Source organism: Mycteria americana, chromosome 8 (genome assembly GCF_035582795.1).
Source record: "Mycteria americana isolate JAX WOST 10 ecotype Jacksonville Zoo and Gardens chromosome 8, USCA_MyAme_1.0, whole genome shotgun sequence".
NCBI lineage: Eukaryota > Metazoa > Chordata > Aves > Ciconiiformes > Ciconiidae > Mycteria > Mycteria americana.
In genome coordinates this window covers 26838971-26859855 of record NC_134372.1, presented here as the reverse complement: position 1 = coordinate 26859855, position 20885 = coordinate 26838971, and the positions used below count along the sequence as shown (strand labels likewise).

The window sequence follows — 20885 nt, the reverse complement described above, 5'->3', positions numbered from 1 at the left end:
AGTGAGGAAATGAGGTCCCTGTGGCACAGGTTTGTCAGTGTGACTTTAATCAAAACAGCCATCCAAGGCAGAAGAGAATTCACATTCTAGCAAAAAGACTAACCAGCACTCTGGTTTTGGATTCAGTGTATATTTGGAAAAAGGTCAACAAGAAAGTGATGGACAGAACTTTCCTAATTCACACATTGTACTCCAGAAGATCAATGAAGACACTCCCCCCCCCCTTTTCTTTTTTAAACTCTGGATGAAATTCAGCACCCTTGAGTTAAAGGCAGAAGGTGAAAGGAATTGCTAGAGAGCTGGATTCAGGGACCTGTATGCAGAGGTCTCAGCTCCTATTTAGGTCAGTAGGAAGCAAGAATGCTCAGCAGGAAGAAGCAGCCTCAGCTCTGCTTTGTTAATACTTGATAGTACAATAAAGATGATAAACTATTTTAAAAATAAGATACATTGCAGCATAAGAATTCACTACAACAGCCTCTGCTGTTGAATCACTGCCAAGAAGTGCAATGGTTTTGGTGTAAGTTGTGTGTGAATTAGTAAAGTTCTACTATATAGCCAGATAATTTAAAAAAGCAACCTGTACAAGTCTTGGAAGAGACCAAGTCATATCCTCAGTTGGTGCAAAATAAGTATACCTCCACTGATTTTTGTGCTACTTCACTGACACCAGCTGTGAACCCTGATTCCTTGTAGAAACCTAGTAAAACAGTCAAAAGCTGCCTGCTGAAATGCATCCTTAACATACAAATGTCACAAATGCCTAAAGTGGAGCAGAGATTCCCACTCTATGATGCCTACCCAAAAATATGAAGCGTGGCCCCAAACCTGCTCAGAGCAGGACTGACACGTGGCAAGCAAGGTGCATTTTTGAAGAGTTACAGAATAAAGACCAAACCTGCTATCCAAGTAACATTTCTTTTTTTCTAAATAAACTGGCCCAAAATTCTCCTCCAATCTTTTAAGATAGCTCAATATTTCCAAAGTGAATATGTCTTTCAAAACCAACACTGATTAAAAAAGATGTTTGATGATACCTTAAAAAATACCCAGGAATATCAAATTAATTCCAGTCCAGCATTATAATTAGTTAAGAATACCCCCCGAAAATTATATCCTCACAAAAAAATGTGGGTACTGAAGTTAAAAGCATCAGAAATATTATGTACTTGAAAATACCACCGATCTTTTAACATTTAAAAACAAATCAGAACATTCTTTGGAATCACCAAGTTATTAAAACATGTGAGTTTCTCTACAGTCTCCACATTGTCTTTTCAAATCAGTCTGTGTACAGATTAAGTCTCTGAGCAGTTTAATATCCACTGTCAGAAAATACAGTCTCCGAGTCTCTGACCAGCAGGAGGCTACATGAAATAGGAAAACATTGGCATTCTTTTTTTAGTACTGACTTCTGCCAACAACAGAGACTTTCAAGCACAAGACAGAACGGCCCTGTTTTAGCAGATATCTTTCGTCTTCTTTTCTAAAATGCATTGTATGTGTACTTCCAGTGCAAATTTTTTCAGCACTTGCGACAGGCGAGAAGGAAAGGGGGAAGAGCAGCAATACTCTCCTACAGTCCAATAGCCATAGCACGCTGACCTACCAGCTCTCCTTACTGTTGAAACCAGTTCCCATTGCTGGCAACTTGAAATAGCTTAAAGATTTCATTTTTAAGATAAACAGATTACAGTTTAGCATGAAATCTGGCCGTGGCTACGGTTCTATGTGCATAAAGAGATGCTTTCCCCTTTCGGTATTGGTTGGAGTTCATTAAAAACAAGTCTGTGGTATTTCTCCACATGTGTCATGAAATGTGAGAGATCTGTCTGACTCGGGTTTGTATTTCCTGTCGACACAAAGGGCAGGTCTCCAGTTGCAAGGCACACTCCATGCACAGGTCACTGAAGGAGAAGAAAAAAGAAAACCCCAGTTAAAGCCTGCATTTACAGTATGAAAAACTAAATTAAAAAAATGCAAGCACTAAACAGTTTAGTTAGCCTGCTAGAAACACAGTCAAGGTAAGTCTTTCAGTGTGGAGATTAGGAATTGCAAGTCAGGTGTTATGGATCCACAGGCTTTGAGAGGACCTCCTGCTGCTCAGCATCTTACAGACCTGAAACTGCTAGTGCAGTTGGTCAGGATTATAGTTGCATGCTTTTGTTAATCTTAACACTTGCTCTGGTCTGGAGAACACCAGTCCCAGTACCCTGAGTGAAGCTGTCTCCACTTCTTGTTGACACAGACCAGGCACATCTCTTCTCTTTTTAACTTTCCAGCCTCTAGACCCATGGCAAGACTGCTTACATGAGTGCTCTAAAACACTAAGGAAGCGGACTTAACTGGATTAAATTCCTAGTAGGCTGCTTAAAAGGCAGGAAAGTGCTATTATGGTATTACTCATACTGCTGTCCCATTTTTCGCTTTTAGATGAATTTGTGACTTGAGACAATCCATTTGTTGAACATTTAATGAGTATTTGAGTATATAATGAGTTTTCTGCTCTCCTCATGTGATCTGGATTTCACAGCACCAGTACTAAACAAGTACTCATTAGTAAAACCTTTGACACCAGGGAATTAAGACTTGGTAGCCCAGGGGTAGCATACATACGTAGCCACAGTACTCCCCCAACCTCAAACACACACACAGTTAGGGATTAAATCTGCTCGGGGTAGGGTGAGGGGAACAGTGCAAATACTATGCTTAACCTCTATCTGTCACATCCTTAAAAGGAGGAGTTATTTTCTTTATGCTGGGGAGTCAACCAAGATAAGCAGGGACTGCATCTGGTCTCACCTAAGCTGAATGTCAAACACATTTTCCTGTTTCTTTGGTTTTGGGTTGTTCTTAAGGTTTTACCTGTGTCCACATGGCCTGAGTTCTGTGTCTGCTACCTCATCACAGCAAAGCGTGCAGCAGTTCTCTCGGATACTCACTTGCTTTAACAAAGCCAGGCGCCTGTGTCTGAAGAAAGAGACACACACGCATTAGTTTGACTCAAAACAATAGATACATAGTTATGAGTATTGCATCAACACCAATGCAACACTTGCCTGTGCTACTCAACACTACTGCTGATAAACATGGATCATAACTTCCCACAAAAAAGGCTTAACACACTCAGAGATGTTCAGAATAGTCTTTGACTCCCTATTCTGGTCTGTCAGAAAGGGACAAAGAGGGTGTCAGATTACAATTCTTCTAGCTCCCACAGCCGAACACTTCAAAAACTTTCTTCTTTAGTATCTGTGTACTTTTAAGAGTTAAGAAAAAAAGCCAAATAAACCACACAAACCCACGTATCAACAAAATTCAGAAACCCTATAATGCTGTAACACAGTTTAAAAGAATAGAAATTGAAAATAAAATCAACAGTCCAGTATGGCAACTGCCACAAGGGAGAGTAAATGGTTAACCCCCCCCCATTTGATGAAATAAAACATTTCAAATTTGGAACACATGCACTACACATCAAAACTGTTCAATGGCAGGGTGACATGTCTAGCCCAGACTATGCCCCAACACTAGATTCACTAAATTCAGCACAACTCTACATAAGTTTGTTAACTCCTGTGATGTATAGTTAGGGTCCACTTAGGCCCTCGCCTTTTTTTCCTATCACTTTTAAGATCAAAGGTATCTTTAAATTTAGGATTGGCTTATTTCCAGACAGTTCAGGCTGTAGGGCAGGGATGATATTTGTTTACACAAAGAGCAACACTGTCCAACCTTGAATGGAGCCTTTCAGTGCTATCACATATTAAATAGGCTCTAACAGAAGTTAGGCCAAGTTTCTCCAGTCAGGCATCAGCAGGAAACCAGTTTCCTCCCCCAGTCTCTCTCTGCACCTTTTGGCACAATCAAGAACAGCTCTCACAGCTAATGCTTAAACACTGCAAGAATATTATTGGTCACTCTGGCACTAATCACATCTGATCATCAGCTAAAAACTGCAAACCCCCTCATCTAGTGCACGACACTAATAAGAGAGAACACCACTTAATTTGAAAAGGGGGCTGACCAAGAATGGTAACTAACAGATCATCTTAAGGGATTAAATCAGACTCTCACTTAAAGCACCTGCAGTCACAAGCAGTGTAAATTACTCTGGCTGTATGTAAGTACAAAATGGCCTTGCAAGTTGCATTTGATTGTCTCTGCATAAATACAATATCACAAGCCTCAAACTTTGCCAATGCATGACTCGGATCCAAGAGTAAGGTATTTTTTTGTTTTCTTTTTAAACACTAAGATACTTAAGTACCTCAAGTACACTTGATCGAACAGCTAGATAATTCAATACCAGTCTCTGAATTTTATTACAGTCAGGGGTACCCACCTCCAGCAACCCCCGCCCCCACTTAATTAGATGCAACAAAAGATTATTTCAATCACATACAGCAGCACCACTCTAGAGGGCCATCTTTAGACAAAGTTGCAAATCTGGGGTACACTATATTCCAGATTACATTGTATACTGTTACTGTTTGTGTTCCAGTAAATTATTTCATTACTAATGACCTAAACCACAAAAGCTATTAGTATTCATTCCTGCCAGAAGTTTGGTAAGTTACAGAAAAACGTATCCAAACCTGTTTCTATCTGGTTTGGTTTATATTTAGGTGGGAAAGCACTTCTAATGGAATACATTTTGTTGGTACTATCATTCACAAATGGGGAAATTTTCATCTAGATCAGAAAAGAAGGTCAAACTTCAAGTCTCACAATCATTCAGTACCTCCATGCTGCCAACATCACAAATTAGGTCAATTTTAAATAAGACATCTTTTTTTAATTAAGACTGTATCTCCTCAACCAACCTAATCATTCTTAGACAGCAGGAGGCACTTATACTAAAAACAGTTTACTGTGCAGTACTAGTTAATTTTAATTTACCTCAGTATTACAAAATTACTGTAATTTAATGGGTTTTGGTTGTATATCTCCTGCCATACTCATTAAGTTGCACTGGAGCCTATGGTCTAATCCTTTTCTGAAAGAGACCTATGGCAGCGTGACCCCATAAAACATAACTTTGCCATGTACAACATAAGACTGTACAACTTGGAAGTTAAGCATTTTATTTCTCCACATGCAAACACACTCAAACTAGACAGGAGGATTACCTGGGCAAAATTATTTTCTCTTCTGCTGTCAGAAAGGCATAATCATTAAAGGTACTAAACTTCATTGATGGTGGGTACTTGAAAGGTTTTGCCCCAAAGTTGAACTCACATTGTTGATAGGACATGAAACTAGCCGCAGCAAAAAAGCCAGATCTGCAATATGATGAACAGACATTTTAGAATGACTTAAGCAATAATAGAGCTTTCTAGACATGTTATTACTATTACCAGACAAAAATATACCCTGAAACAAAGAGACAAGTTCCTTCAATAGAAATGTTCTGCAGCTAACTGGGAGAAAAACCTCTAACACATCCAGTTTCAGCTGCAGATACTTTCCTTGTTTAGTTCTCAACTTCTGAATTTCCTATCAGGGTTTATCTGAATTTACTACTGAGTCAGCCAATAAGGGTTGCCTGGTCTACAACTAGGATTAGTCACACTTACACAAAAAGCAGATGCATATATCTGAACAGCCTGTAACCTGATCCTCTTTACACTGATCAGCTCAGGTATCTCCTTCAGCACTGGAAAAAGTATTCTTCTTCCAAACAACTGCTGCTTAATAGAGTCGTGAGGAGCAGCACCAACTGCAAGGGACACCTCCATATCCACTGCTCCTGCTCCTTTATTTGAGCAGGCACAAATCTGGGGAATTTGCAACTCTCATACACTTGTGTGGGACCTGTGCAAGATGAATCAGGTCTGAGCTCTCTTAGCACAATGCCCATCTGTTCCTCCTTACCCTTGGCAGGATTACCTCAGGACAGCTGTCTTTTCTTCACAGCCACACAGACACCTTGTAAAAACACCACAACTATCACCTCTTTCAGTTTTATTTACTGAAAGGGCCCAAGTTGAGTAATACCCTAAGTTCTAACCAAGTAACAGAATCTGTTGAGTAGTATATAAATGACATTTGACACAGAGTACTGCAAGCTGAATAGACAAGACACTCTGCAACTCTTTAAACTGAACTACTCTTTGCTTGCATCTTCATTTTGAGGAGAAAACATGAATGAAATTGTAAATTAATACTACTGTGCCAGCAAAGTACTGTAATGTTTAATTAAAGCTGCATAGGAAGCTTCTTTCAAGTATCACACCAGCTTATCTTGTCAGAACTAAAAGGCTGAACATCTCCATGAGAGTCAGAGGAGTTAGCCATGTGTTAAAATTAACAGAGTTGGCAAAATACACCTTTCTGTAATCCTACCAAGAGATGTCCTTCCATGAATATTCAATATGCTACTACAGGAACTGGCCCCAGCAAACAGCGGTAAGTTAATACTCACTCTTCAGTAGCTAGAGGATTGAGGCTTTATTTTTTAAAATATCAAAAATTCCTCAAGCACTACTAGAAATTTGTTCGTCTTTGCTACAGCCTCATTCTATTTCAATGCTCTGCTAGTTTGACAGTAGAAAACAGAGTTGAACCTACCTTTGGAAGGTCCAAAGTATTTATTTTGGACACTGCAATCCACCTGTAGAATTATACCCTTCTCACTGATTTCTAAGCCACTTTCAATTGGGAAACCTGCTTAATGATGGCTTCAGGTAAGCAAATATGAATTTACATCTCAAATGGGAAACACTTCATATAATTAAAACAATTATCCATACAGGTCACTGTCCTTCCAAACGAGCACATACTTACACAGCAGATGAAAATACTTGCTTCTCAGCAGGAAGCTGGTTTCCATTTAAATAGAAGATCATTTGCTTTTCTTGCAAGTCTAGTAGAAATCCTATTGTGTCTCCTTACATGCAAAACAAAGATAATTCAAAGATTTCACTTCTGTTAAATGCCAACAGCTGAAACAGTTATTGCTTTAAGTATCACATCTCACCATCAGTTGTCTCACTTAAAAGGAACTGTTTGCAAAAGCATAAAGAAAGAAACAGTAATACAGGACAGTAACAAAAAAAAGGACAAAATAGTATAAAAAAAATTTTAGTCTCCAGAGCATTAATACCACATAGTTGTCAAGTATTGCAGAGTATTTGCCAAAGCCAGAAAAAAGCTGCACTCTGTCTCTCCTTGGCTATTTTACACCCGTTGAAGATATCCTCAGAACACATACTTGCGAACGTCTAAGTTTCTAATACGCTTGTGCTATTTATTTTTAAGAGGTGTTTTAATTTAGCCATCCTTGGAAGAAATTTTTAATAGAAGAGAAGGCGGCACAGTTCACACAAGCATAGCATGCACAGACTCCTACCAAGATTTCAAAGCTGAGATCAAGAACAAAACTTTGCTGTCCAAGTAGTTATCCAAGAATTTAAAGTAAGCAAGACAGTGCAACTCCTCCTTAAAAGAAAAAAAAAAGTCTAATTCAGAGATCAAGGGGTTTTTTTCCTTCTCTAAAGTAACTCTTTCAACCCAGAAAGGAAGATTTCAACCCTGTTTTGTAGGACTAGAAACATCTGGAGAAAAGTCTTATGATTAAGTGTCCAGCAACATTAGTTGGTGCTATGGATTTGTACTCTGCTGATGAAAAGAAAAAGTATTTAACAACAAGATTCTCTTTACACAGATTGTGGAACAAGAGTGTGGTGCCTACTTTGTACATTTAAACCACTGCAAATACTAGTAAAGGCACAATAATTATTAAACCTTTAGTGTCATCAGGATTAGGCAGTAACTGCTCTGTTTGCACCTATTAACAAACAGTTTTCTAGACACCTGCAAGAGGAAAAAATCCTGGGCAGAAACCCAGCTAGGATAAACAGCAGAAGATGGACTGAATACCTTCTTTCCAACAGGGATGGGAATGTGGTTTACTTCTGGCATTATACCAAATCAGCTGCCGGCAGCCATCATATGCACAGGAGTATTCATCATCCCCGATGCCATAACCTTCCTTTAGAAAAAGAGTAAAGCATTTCAGTCTGCAGCCATTCTTCACACAGAAGGGCTAAAGTTTATTTTTATTCAACTAAACCATTCATCCAAGAGCAGGAAGGGTTTCTCCCACCACCATGAAGATAATTTTTTCAAACTAGTCTTAGTTTCACTTTCACATCAAAAGGAATTTGTTAGGGTGGGGAGGGGGGAAGAAGGGGATATTGTCTCCAAAGTGTTTTTCATTTTCTGTGAGCTCAAATCACTCCTGTCTATTAAACTATTTAAAAATCAGAAGGCTAGTACCCCAACAGCTAATTTCTTGCATCTTAAAACGTCAACACAGAACTGTAACCACTCTCGTCTTGAACTCCCAATACCAGACTCATAATACCTTTCCCCACAAGATATCCAAGTGCCACCAGAACATACAGTACACAGAACGAGAACAAAGCCATAGTCCCTTCACTGAATTTGTTGCATATTGTGTCCCCTTCAGTGCCAGCCTCCCTCAATTTGTGAAAAGGTTATCAAGTGGTAGTCCCAAGGTCCAAGACAAATGCAAAACTAAAAGTTTCACAGTGGGAGAAGAATCTGTCATGTAGGAGAGTACAAACGTGAAACCCAAAAGCATTATGGAAGATGACTTCCTCATGCTCAGCATGGTTTGTCTGGAATGCAAATATTAGACAGTACCTGATTACACAAGCTTCAGATGTCCCAAATTAAAGCTAAGCCCAGCTAATGGGTGTTTAATGTCATATTTAGGACTAGTCTTTTTGTTACATATGCTGTAAATAAAGAACATATGGCTACTCTGATGACTGTGTTTGTGACATACGCAGAAGATAATATCCTTGTATTTCAGGTAGACCCCTGATGAACTTAAACAACAGTAGCATTTAGCCACCAGCAAAACAGTTGTAGCAACAGAAAATCATCCTGCTCAGAGATGTGACATCTCCTGTTTTCATACCTTGTACGGGAAGCATGGACAGAAAAATGTGCATACACCAAGCTCCTTAACAGTAAGTGGGGAAAAAAAAAAAATCTTTTAATCCTCTTAGCAGTCTAAATGCAGACACACAGCTTTTTATTTCAAACAGTTTCCATTACAGTCAATGTCTACAATGCCTGTGCTCAGGACAGGCCTAGTATGGTATTTTTGTTTGGTTGTGGTGTGTGGGGTTTTTTTGTTTGTTTAGGGTTTTTTTGTTTATTTTTTATTTAAATCACAGTTGCAGTTCCATGCTAGAAATGTGGGACTGGACTCTGGGTGTGATGAATAGATATATGCATGTTGTACACCAGCAGAGGACAATGCTATTTACACAAATAATTAGAAGAAATGGAGCAAGACCACCAAACTCTCAGAAGGACACAAGTTACATGGTGAGAAAAGCTACTCTCTCATTCCTGTTGGGTTTCTTGCCACTGGTGTTTGTTTCACATCCTTGATGTATTTTTCTCTCATGCCCCCTACCATCAATATTTACTCACATGTATGTATTTGACCTATCTTCATATTAGTTTCTGCATTTGACTCAGCTGTAGAAAGACTTTTTCTATAATAATCAGAAACGAGCAGTTTTAACTGCTTATCTCTAATATATATATAAAATATACATAAATAAAACTTAATAAATATAAAATATATATAATATATATATTTATATAAAAAATTCTTCTCCTAAATTAAATTCCAAGTGGCAACAGAAAGCCATGCAATTACAACAATAAAGTAGGGCTAAGGGTATATTTCTTACTCAAGCTCAGCCAGTAGAATTGTCAACTTAAAATCCAAGCCCTGTGTTTCCATTCTGGTCAGTGGCAGTAGGTTGGGCCATACACACCTTTTGCACTAAAATTCTAGCTTGCACTTTAATGAACATTAACAGAAGTTTGGAAGGCTGATAATATGGAAAGTCCTCTTTAAGCTGAAGCAGAGAAGTTTTTTGGGTAGTAACCATTACACTTTCTTAGTATTATGGAAATACTGAAGCAAGTATGCTACAGCATATTGAGTTTACAACAGCCGTACAGAGTTACTGCAAAGATTTAAGAAAGAAGTCCTAGTTACATCTCTACTAACATTTCAGGTTATTCTTTGACCACAAGTTTGGACTTCCTGTGCACATGGCACATTTTGCTTTAATGCTAGTAAGTACATAATTTTAAAAGTAAACTAGTAGTCAGAAGAATACTTAGAATTAAGAATAAGATATTAAGTTATCTGGATGAGAGGGAGAGCAAAGCAAACTAAAATAAGACAGTGTACTTATTCTATATTATCAGCATATAGGCAAGAAGGTAGAGGGTTAAATCTTTTTGTAATCCTTATTTTTCATTAAAAAGATGATGTCACATACCCAAACCGAACCATATTACTGCTACCAGCAGATCCAATGATACCATGCTACCCCAGAGTCAATTTAAATAATTATTTCCCTTGTGAAAGTTAATTTAATATGAAAGTATGTTAAAGAGGGTAATCAAATGGCTGCTTTGTGACCTGTGTAAAAGTGAGTGCATAATCTGCAAGTTCCTAGTGAGCAATTGTTTACTTCACAAAAACAAGACAGTAACCACTGCTGTTATCTAAAGAATTTCCAATAAGAGACTAAGCCACAAGAAATAAGCCATTTCCCTGTAGCTTCCGGACAACAGTAAATAGATTACAAGCTGTCACTGCTAGCAGCTATGCATTACTTGTCATTGCTAGACTGATGCTGTTCACACAATACAGCCTTTTCTTGTACTACTAATTTTTCTGTACTTTCATAAAGCTATTTTTGCTGAAGGAAACACGCAAGTGCTCAGTTACTGCCACAGAATAACCAGAGCTATTTTCATAGGTGTTGTAAGTAGAAAAATACTGAAGTTACATCATCAGCTAGATGACATTACAGGTACTCACATGATTGAGAAATTTGCTGTCTTTGGTAGCCCATCCTATCTGCATCACTCCCGAAGTAATGACTGTAACTTCATAGTACCAAACTCCAGAATCGACACAGAATGTACATCTAACGCTTTCAAAGGATGAGGCATCACATCGAGCCTACCAAAACCAACCCAAAAGTTAAGTTTCTACAAAATTAACATTCAAACAAGCCCCTTTCTTCCCTGGATCAAGTTCCTTGCGTATAAGAACACACCACCATAATTTTAGAGGCACTTCAGACAGAAAGTGACCTCTCTTTATAGCAATAATTGTCACACAAACCAGCAAGTAGGCAAGACTGAAAATTGTTCAGTGGTAAGCCATAGGGAAAAAAAAACCAAACCAAAAATAAAAGACAGAGTTGACAAGAGTCAATTTGAACATTTAAAGACTAAGACAACAAGACCTAAGTCATCAGTTGTTAGCTGACTCCTGGTACAAAGGACAGAGAGGTATTCCATGTTACATGAATTAGAAAAAGTAATAGAGGAAGAAAAAAAACCATATGGCTGAGAAAAATCCTACTGCTATACGCTTTTCAAGACTAGACAGGACAAACAATAGGAATTATACTTTGTGAACTATTTTAGTCAAAATGAGTGAAAAGCCAGCTGACTTAAGAATCCTACTCACTTTTCTGAAGTTTTGGAGCACAGATACAGGCATTACTTTACTGTGAACATTTCTACAACTGAGATCAGTGTAGCAGTGTTACAACCCCTGACAAAGCAAGTTTTCTATACAAAGCTGGCAGAGAACTTTGATTCATTCTAGGAAATCACAGGAGCAAGTAGCAAACAAAAATAGTTAAAACCTGCCTTTTTCTTCAGACTCCTTTTTAGGTTGAAATAATGAAGTGACATCCTACCTCTAATCCATGTGGCGAGATCTTCAGGTATTCACTGACATCGTTACTGTTCAGCATAGCCCTAATGTTGGTCAAGTCAACCTTCTCATATGTAAACTGCCTGCCTTCTTTTAAAACTGCAAAATAGAACTAGTTTTAGTCACTGCTGCAGCAAAGCCTCATTTTAAACATTTCACACAGTGGCAATAAATCTCTCTAGGATCCAGTTAATTTTTGGAATAACTGAATGAAATATTGATATTTTTTCTGCAGGAAAACAGCATCACCTCCAATACACTGTGTGTTAAATATCCTCTAAACATGAGAACACGACGTATACCTCTGACTAGAGCTCCTACAATCTAACTGCTACTTTCAGGAAACCCACAGGCAAATGTAAGGCATCCAAGTTCATACCGAGATGCCACTGTTTCAGGATTTACCATTGTATTTGTATATTCAGTTGGCAGAGTTTCTGATTCATCACAATGGAAAAGATTTTGAGGATGGGGAAGAAGGGGAAAACAAGGATTTAAAGTTTTTTACCCTCTCATTTTCAGGTAGGTGATGAACTTGAACTGAGCCAAAGCAGCTCTTTCTGCCTGCATCCCCTTTTCACATGGAAGGATCAGAAGCATTTCTCTTGCCAGGTGTCAAATTGCTGACACATGCATGTTAATTTACAGATCAGAGATCTTATCTTAGGACACTTCATATATCCCAAACTTGCTACAACACTTATACAGATGTTTACAAAAGCACAACTGACATTGGCATTCCATAAGCTGGCTAAAGCCCCATAAAGCCCAAGACCTTTTACCCAAATGTATCTAAAAGGCATTAGAAATTACAAGGTCTTTAGAGTTGCTTCACCCTTGAAATCACAACTAAACAAGCAAATTTGATGATTGCTAGTCATCCAAAAGGATAGATCTAGTAAAGTGCTTTGTCAAACACTTTTCACTTTTGACAAGACTGTATCTTTACTTTAAAAAGCCTTTAATACTTCTTTAAGACTGTGCACTGCCAGGGTATGATTACCGTAGCAACTGTCACCAGGATGTCAGTAATTCAGCTGTTCCGCAGAGCTGTACTATTTAGCTACTCAGCACATCTGCTGAAGCGTGGGTTACAGGAAATATGGTGCAAAGAAGAATTTTCACTGCAGCTTCAATTTGCAGAGTACAAACCACTTCCTTTCACACACATTTTCCTTGCCAAAATTTCCTTTCCATGCAATTACATTGGATTTATTTGCCTTTTTTTTTCCTGAAGGAGTGATTACAAATGCAGTCAGATATATTTACAATAAGTGCTTATACAAAACAAACACAAAGTAGTCCTCCATCTCTTTGGAGAAGTGATTAATATTAAATGAATCCATCCCTTCATTATACCTACACAGATTATCTAAACTCCACTGTGCACAGAATCCAACCTGGCGTTTTAAATAGTCTGGATTATCTGTCCATTCCTCTAGCAAGATCAGTTGGTTGCTAATGCACGATTCAGAAACTGTCATTTTATTTTCACCTGCAATTTAAGGGCAAAAAAGAATAATTAACTAAAAACTAATAAAAGAATAATTAACTAAAAAGCTATAAACTAGGGATAAGTTTAGTTAGAGAGAGTAACTTCCTACAAATGCAGTAGAATCCCCACACACACCTTTAAACCTCAGTATTACAAACAGCATGAAATTCTTTCCCCAGCAGACATGAAATTAACTTAGCACTCAGATATATCACTTCTCAGCACGGAGCTGCATCGTCAAGAGACGATTAGGTCATGGCTGTTCTCCATCTCTCTCATACAGATTTATTTCTTTTCAAGTAACATAAGTCCTTCTACATCAACTTCTGAGAAGGACTGCACTGAGTTTCAGGAAATATCTCAAGGGTTCTGAGGGGTAGAGGGGTGTCACTAAAACAATAAATATTTTTTCTTGCCTGTAAGCGGACAAACATTTCTCCTCTACATTTGTGTTCCCACCAATCTGGTCTCTCATGCTCACAAGTGATATCAGATGAAGCAAATGACAATCATGCAGTAGAAGCCATAGTATGACTGTTAAGAGCAGTATCAGGCTAATACTTACTTGTTTGTGCAAACTTCTCCAGTGCTATTAGTGCAAAAAGCATCACTGTCGGATGGGACTGGAAGTTCTAAACATGGGCAGTAAGAAAAGTTATTAAATAAATAGCCAGCACAGATGGATAGGGAAAGCTGTTAGTCTGTCACAGAATGCTTTAGGTTGAAAGGGACCTCCAAAGGTCATCTAGTCTACCCTCCTGTTGAGAGCTGGTTTGAGTAGATCAGGCTGCTCAGTGCTTTGTCCTATTGACTTCCAATTATCTCCAAGGATGGAGATCCCACAGACTGTCTGGAATCTCAGCTGTCTATAACATACATTACCAGTATTTACCAAACATAACCCTAACTTTTCACAGTAATAATAAAAAATAAATTCCATTATAATTGCTATATATGAATACATACAAGAAGATTGGAGACACTTACCAAGCTGTGAAGTAAATATTCCAATATGCCTGGGCTGAGTAAGCCTATACTTGCAGGACCTACAAGAGCATTAAAAATTAAATCCTTCCACGGGAACTACCATATACTCATGATCGTACAGAACTTTTAAACACAAGGCAACAAATTAAAGAACATCTAAGAACTTCACAGCAAAGCAGAACTATAATATAGAACAATTATCACTGTTCACAATCAAATATTTGCTACACATTTAATAATTACACAGTTACTGCCAAATTACAAACATATTCAGTTTACCTTCTGTAAATGGGTACAGAGTTCTAGCACACTTCTGAGTTTTTGAAGACTCCATCAGCCTCTGCTTACCATTTTGATGCTCATTACTTTCAAAAAGAGACTGGCTCCCCTCTCCTTCGAGAGTCAAAGTATAAAGACCAGCTCCATTTATCAGTAGCCCAAAATAAGCAAAACTGAGTATCTAATATAGCCTACTTGATAGTTAACTATATAATCTGCAGCAGCACCATGGCAAGCAGCCAATTTAAAAAAAATACTGTCTGTTTAATCAAGAGAGAGATACAAGGGAATCAAACTCTGGCATCTACAAACTGTAACAAATTGCAAAGGGTTCCAACACAGCATTAACTGATTTGCTGCCCGAGCTGATACAATGAGAACTGTTCCATGACCACCAAGATGAAAGTAGATACAGGATCTCATTTTGACTTATTATAACAGGGTATAAGTATTATAGTACAAAAATGCTTCCTGCCCTTATTCTTCAGTTTTTTTGACAGAAATATTGAAACTATTTTTTAATAACCATTAGGTGATACTGGACAATCACTTTCCTCCTTTTCCTGTCCACTTTCAGAAAATGAGCAAAAAGCTACATACAAACCCGACCATCATCAGGAAAGAAACATAATCATCAGTTTCCAGCAGGGTACTAGAAATGACAGGGAATAAAAGTTCTACATGAAAAGTCACTTTAAAAGAATATTGCTGGGATTCTATTTTTAAGTAACACAGAAGAGAGAATCTTTTCAGCTAACTACAATAGAGCAATACATGTTTAGGAGAAAGAGCATCCTTCTTTTTGTTTGTATACAGCCTCCAAGACTACTAATTTGATATTCCTGCCTACTGGCTAAAGAACTACTTGTTCTCGGTAATTCATACACAGCCAGAGTAGGTCTACAGAAAAGACTGATTACCAGTGCTAAGGCAATATACCATAAACAAACATTGATCCACAATCACTACCCATGCATCAGAAGGATTTGGTCTTTCTAAGTATCTGGGACTGTGAATGGCTCATTCAGACCCAAGCTAGTGACTGTTTGACATTTTAATCAAGCAGTAGACTCAGTCACACCTGTGACCCAAGGTCTTCCCTTGATGCAGAACATTATTCAGTTCTAAGAAAACATTTCTGAACTAGTCTGCATCGTGGGTGCTAAAGCAGAAGGTGCTTCAGCAAGCCAAATGCAAGCTTTCAGAAGAATCCCATGGCTTTACCTGCTAACTTCTCTGCTAAGCAGCCCAGTACTGCAGTTGTATTCCGGTGTTTGGCAGGGTGACAAGCATCCTGGCAAGCAGCAGCTCCACTTAAGTTTAATATTTCAGTTAACTTTTGTAATGCATCCTGAAAAAGAAAAATCAGAAGTCTCTTCAACGTTACTGACAGATACAGTTTTCCCCCTAACTCAATATAGTACAACAAATTATTTTTACATGATATTACTAAAGTCATATTACAGACAGCATGGCTATCTCTTAAGAGAAGAAGAAAATAAAAGAGCAGATGGGAAGAGAAGTTCAACATAACTAAGATTTGTAACTTTAAAATTACTACCAGATTGCTGGTCATTGTTGTGATCAACAACTCAGGACACCTCTGGATGTACACAAGTGTACAAAGAAGTATCTATAGCAATAAGAACTTGAATAGTAGACAAAGGCAAACAATACCAATCAGCACATATGGCACTACTGCCACCTAATCTGTTTCCAGTGTCCTAAAACTAACACCCTTTCCAAAAGAAAAGGACTGGTTTAGACTTTAGAATTCAGGACTACAGAGATGTGCCCCAATAAAAGAGCCCACATCCCCATCATAAATTTAGGATGCTGTCAGCTTTACAGGACGTCATAAATGGTATCCTTGAGAGCATAAATGGCTTTCTGTAGTCACACTAATTTAGGAAGTAACCAATGAGGGTAATAAATCTAAAGTGCCATGCTTTGACTTGCTTCATTCAGGCAGTATGGTATGGATAAAATTCAAGATAGATCTAGAGCATACCCTCCATTTTCAGGTTAGTTAGGGGTTAATCTAGAGCCAGAACAAGTTATCCCACAGGGAGAACCCCACCTCACAAAGTTCCAAATCCTGCTCAACTTTCCGGACTTCATGAAAGTTTCAGCTGATTCAGACTGAAACTGCATAATCTCAGGCTAGGATCTAATTAAAATAGAACTCCTCATATTGAAGTCATCAGCAGGCCATCTGGAGAAAAAAGGAGTACTGCTCCAGTTGAATATATCAGGTTTTTTGAATTGTGTTCTGAGCCACACTCAAATCAGTTTACTGCACTAGAGTCTGAGGTTTGTACAGAGATAACACTGAAAAGTAGTTATGTTCCCAAAAGAAAAGCCACAAAAACAGAACTGATGAACAGGACTGATGTTAAGTGGAAAGAATAGAGAAAGAAGAAAGGATGACTGAGCCACAGATTTGGGATGGAAAAACCTCACTAAAATTAGACTCTTGAAATACTCTGATACTGCTTTTAGCTGCTATTAGAGCTGTCACAGAGATCAACTATTTTGAGTTAAATAAAGACTTTATAGAATAAACAGTTTACTGCACTGCCATTTTAACTTTATGGACTTTATAGCCTACAATAACAGAAAATGAAATACAGCCTGCTGCTGTTATCCAGCTGTCACAGAAGTGGGGCACTGACTGACAACCCTTAAGACCAAAAACTTAAACTTATCCTGAATACAAAGAAAATGAACAGCAGCGAACACTTTACTAGGCTGCATGTGACCAGCAGATCCCACAACTGCAGCTTCTTGTGCAATATAAGGAGATTGCATGGGGTGGGGGGATGGACAAAAACCAAAAAACCCAAAAAGACGCCCAAAAAACCCCAGACAAACTCTGAGCACCCCAGAAACAGGCTTCTTATTCCTTTTGTCTTGTTAAGGTCAACTATTTCACAGCTAACTCCTTAAAATTAAAGTACCTAAATAAAAGTCATGTGGCTTTCTAAAAACAAATCATTTGATTGCCAAGTACATTGTATAGTCGAACAAAAAAATACAAAATAATTCTTCACATGGCACACAGTGGTCTCCACTTCCTGATTTCTTTTTCAAAGCAGGCAAAATTTCTAGTCATAGCTTTGCTTTCAAAATCGTTTTGCAGTCTATGTGACAGTCTATACAACATTTAACTTGTTCAAAAGTCTCAGATAACTTTAACCAACAGCCTAGAGGAAAAATAAACTCACTGCAGGTAGAGCGCTTGACTAGCTCTCCAGCCACTCATGCATTTATGGAAGACAAAAAGCTACCAGCTTTTTATATCCCTAACAATGCAAATTGAAAACTAAAATTGGCAGCATAACAAGTAGATTAATAAGTGAAAGTTGCAATGATGTCATCATCAATTTCTGATTAAATGAGATAACGACATTTGAAGCATGTGAAGACAGACAAGTTCTCTGTACAATCATCACATTCAAAGGGATTCAGCAGTGGTTAGCATCTTGAAGCACTTGAGGCTCTTACTAAAGCACCCGTACCAAAACAATACGAACACCTCGGGTCATCTTTCTATCCAAAAAGAGATTAGTGGTCAGCAAAAAAAAAAAGTATTCAGATTTGCCAAAACTGTATCTAGATATTTCATAGTTAAAAAAAAAAAACATCATTTGCCTAACTTAACACACCCACTCACGTTGCATTCCTTACGTGCATGGCAGGAACAAATTCAATAGTGACTTGTCAATGTGCAGCTTTCAGAACTTGAGAACAAAACGGCAGAACTTGTACTGCTTTTGCAGCATTTGTACACCCTCGCTGAACCAGCATGCATGTACCACATGGCAGGAGAGGACAGCAATAAAAGCAGCTAAGGACCAAAGGCCTCTTGTTCTTCCCCATGGACCAGATTTATCTCTCTTTTTTTTTTCTTCTTTTTTTTTCCTCCTTACAGTGCTTCCAGCATTAAGTAGCAATTAGATACCAAGTCACCACAAATTACTTAAAGTAACAAGTTACACCCATTTTCTGAACAGCTAACAGCATTTTGCATCACTGGTGAAACCCACCCAGAAACTATCACGGGTGTGGCAACCATGAATAACTGAAATTCAGCCACAGATAAACACATACACTTTAGACTCACTTTTGTTGGCAGCGGACATTCATCAAGTAGTAGCGTTATAACAGCTGGTCCCAGGGGATCTTCTAATGGAATAACTCTAATTAAAGATTGGACAACTTCCAACCAGCCTTCATCTGTCAACCGCAAAACAGAAGTAATGCTCAGAATTAACACTGCAATTCTGAAGTGTTCAAAATACATCCATAAATGTAAATTGAAAAATCCTCAAAATTATCCAGCGAGTTTACAGACACTAGGAAAAATAAAAAGACAGTTGGCTTTTTACACCAATGTCTTAGTTTGCAGTAGTTTAGAAGTTTAAATTCAAGGAGGAAAAAAAGTTTACAGCAGCCTGGGTAATAGTGAACACCTCTATGGTTTGGAGAACTGTCTTGCCCAGGCCAGAGCATCCTTTAGTTCCCACTAGTACTAGGAATGAACACTCATGATCAGTATGGATAAGCATTTCGTTCCAGTGTGATACTCAAGAGTTCAGTGTCCAATGTCAACTCTTAAGTGTTAAATGCTGCATCCACGTTGACACTGAAGAAATACTTCTTCTAGTCAGAATCAGAGCACTCTTCTTGAGTTCCCTCAGGTAAAACAGACCTCAGAGGAACTGCATTAGCTTGTCCCTTGCCTGGTGGTCTAAAAATTTGCTTTCATAAGGAACAGCTCTCACTGTTTAATAAGTAGACAAGAGCTTCTACTCGCAAGTAAACAACAATCCACATATAAGATGTTAAACTACTAATAAAGTAAACAGATTTGGATTTACAAGAAACTAGTTCCCTTAGAAGTGAAAATAAAGACAGAGTCTGTATCTGCATACAAGCGAGTGAGGTTGAAGAGACTTGGCACTCCTTTCAACAATAACAAGTAACTATAAGTAACACCTTGGGGTTTGAGTTTTGTTAGCACATTCCCCCAAAAGACATTTTACTGAACGGCTGTAATACCTAATCAGGCCGATTCATTTATTTTGATATAGAAATACATTTCCTAAGACCAGTACCAACTCCATTAAGAGAGACAAAAATTCACCTAAACCAGAAATTTGGTGGAGGTGGGAGAACTTCTCCTACTGTAACAAAAGACAAAAAAAAAAGCCCTTGCACAAAACCAGCTAAGCTTGCAGGAGTACTTAGGAACAACATTGGAACAACTACATTAATAAAGTGGAGGTCTAAGGACAGCAAAACCCAAGACAAAAAGTATGTACTATTTGCCAACACTGGAGCACGTGGGTTTAAACTATGTCTACATACATATATGAGTTGTTTCCGCCTTACTGCAAACAGACATTCTTTGTGGCTTACAGTTTAATGTCATTACAATGTGTTTGTGGCCATCTGTTGCCTGCTTCTGGAGAGTTAACGTAGGAAGTTTAATGGAGTTCAAAAAAACCTCAGGTAAATGCAATGAGCTCAGTGCAACTTCTAAAGGGCAAAACTGTTTTGGATCCCACATCGCTAGAGCTACAGCAAGTCATAATACATACTGCTAGCATGTATTTTTCCTCACAAAGAAAAGAAGGAATTTTTTTTGCTTTGGAGTTACAACTGAAATGCCCAACACAGGGCCTTGATACCTGTTTCTGCCATTTCATGCAACGTGATCATTGAATAAGGAGGCTCCTGGTCACTGAAAGAGATATTACACAGGTCAAAATTTATGCACACTCATCAACATAATACACCAAATAAAATTATAATACAACAGACAGAAAATGAATCCAGTAAGTATTTAACAAAAGGAAGTTACATAGGCTGCAGACTGCTAATGCTGTTGTCAGATCTGAAGCACAGATGGGATTTGAGCCTTCTTCTGGCTCAAAGTCAACATCTGTACATCTACACACCTACTATAGCTACTAATAAATGAAATGGTGATCTATATCTGCATGTCTAAAAGCTAAACATAATGCTTAGGCATAGTGCTATTCATTAGCAGGGTTCCTCAGAGTACGTAACAAGAGACAGTATGTCAGAGGTCATGAAGTGAATGAAGAGCAGTGCACAAGGGACATCGCTTAAACATGATTTTTTTTCCCAGAAATTCTCTGCTAAATATATAGAAAATCCTCACAAAACTGAAAGGCATCATAGACTTCAAACTCATTAACAAGAGCTGTAAGAAATAGTTAAGGCTGTTTAACAGAAGATATTTAACTCGATTCTAAAGGAAGATCTCAAAATCCTATTCAGTAAGCA

The 20885-nt window shown here is 38.1% G+C and overlaps 1 protein-coding gene across 2 annotated transcripts in view; it reads right to left on the bottom strand.

Moving 5' to 3' along the window:
- Window positions 1–1292: 1292 nt before the first annotated feature.
- Window positions 1293–20885, bottom strand: part of RSPRY1 (ring finger and SPRY domain containing 1) — a 28309-nt gene continuing 8716 nt past the window's right edge. For both annotated transcript variants that reach the window (XM_075510305.1, XM_075510306.1), the window contains exons 4-16: window positions 20264–20316; window positions 18694–18806; window positions 15792–15918; window positions 14289–14347; window positions 13867–13933; window positions 13170–13301; window positions 11790–11905; window positions 10895–11038; window positions 7885–7996; window positions 6790–6892; window positions 5133–5285; window positions 2866–2970; window positions 1293–1907 (exon numbers count right to left, since the gene is read on the bottom strand). In XM_075510305.1, the coding sequence (XP_075366420.1) occupies window positions 1811–1907; window positions 2866–2970; window positions 5133–5285; window positions 6790–6892; window positions 7885–7996; window positions 10895–11038; window positions 11790–11905; window positions 13170–13301; window positions 13867–13933; window positions 14289–14347; window positions 15792–15918; window positions 18694–18806; window positions 20264–20316 (1381 nt within the window). In that variant the 3' untranslated portion in view covers window positions 1293–1810. The remainder of the gene's footprint in view (window positions 1908–2865; window positions 2971–5132; window positions 5286–6789; window positions 6893–7884; window positions 7997–10894; window positions 11039–11789; window positions 11906–13169; window positions 13302–13866; window positions 13934–14288; window positions 14348–15791; window positions 15919–18693; window positions 18807–20263; window positions 20317–20885) is intronic.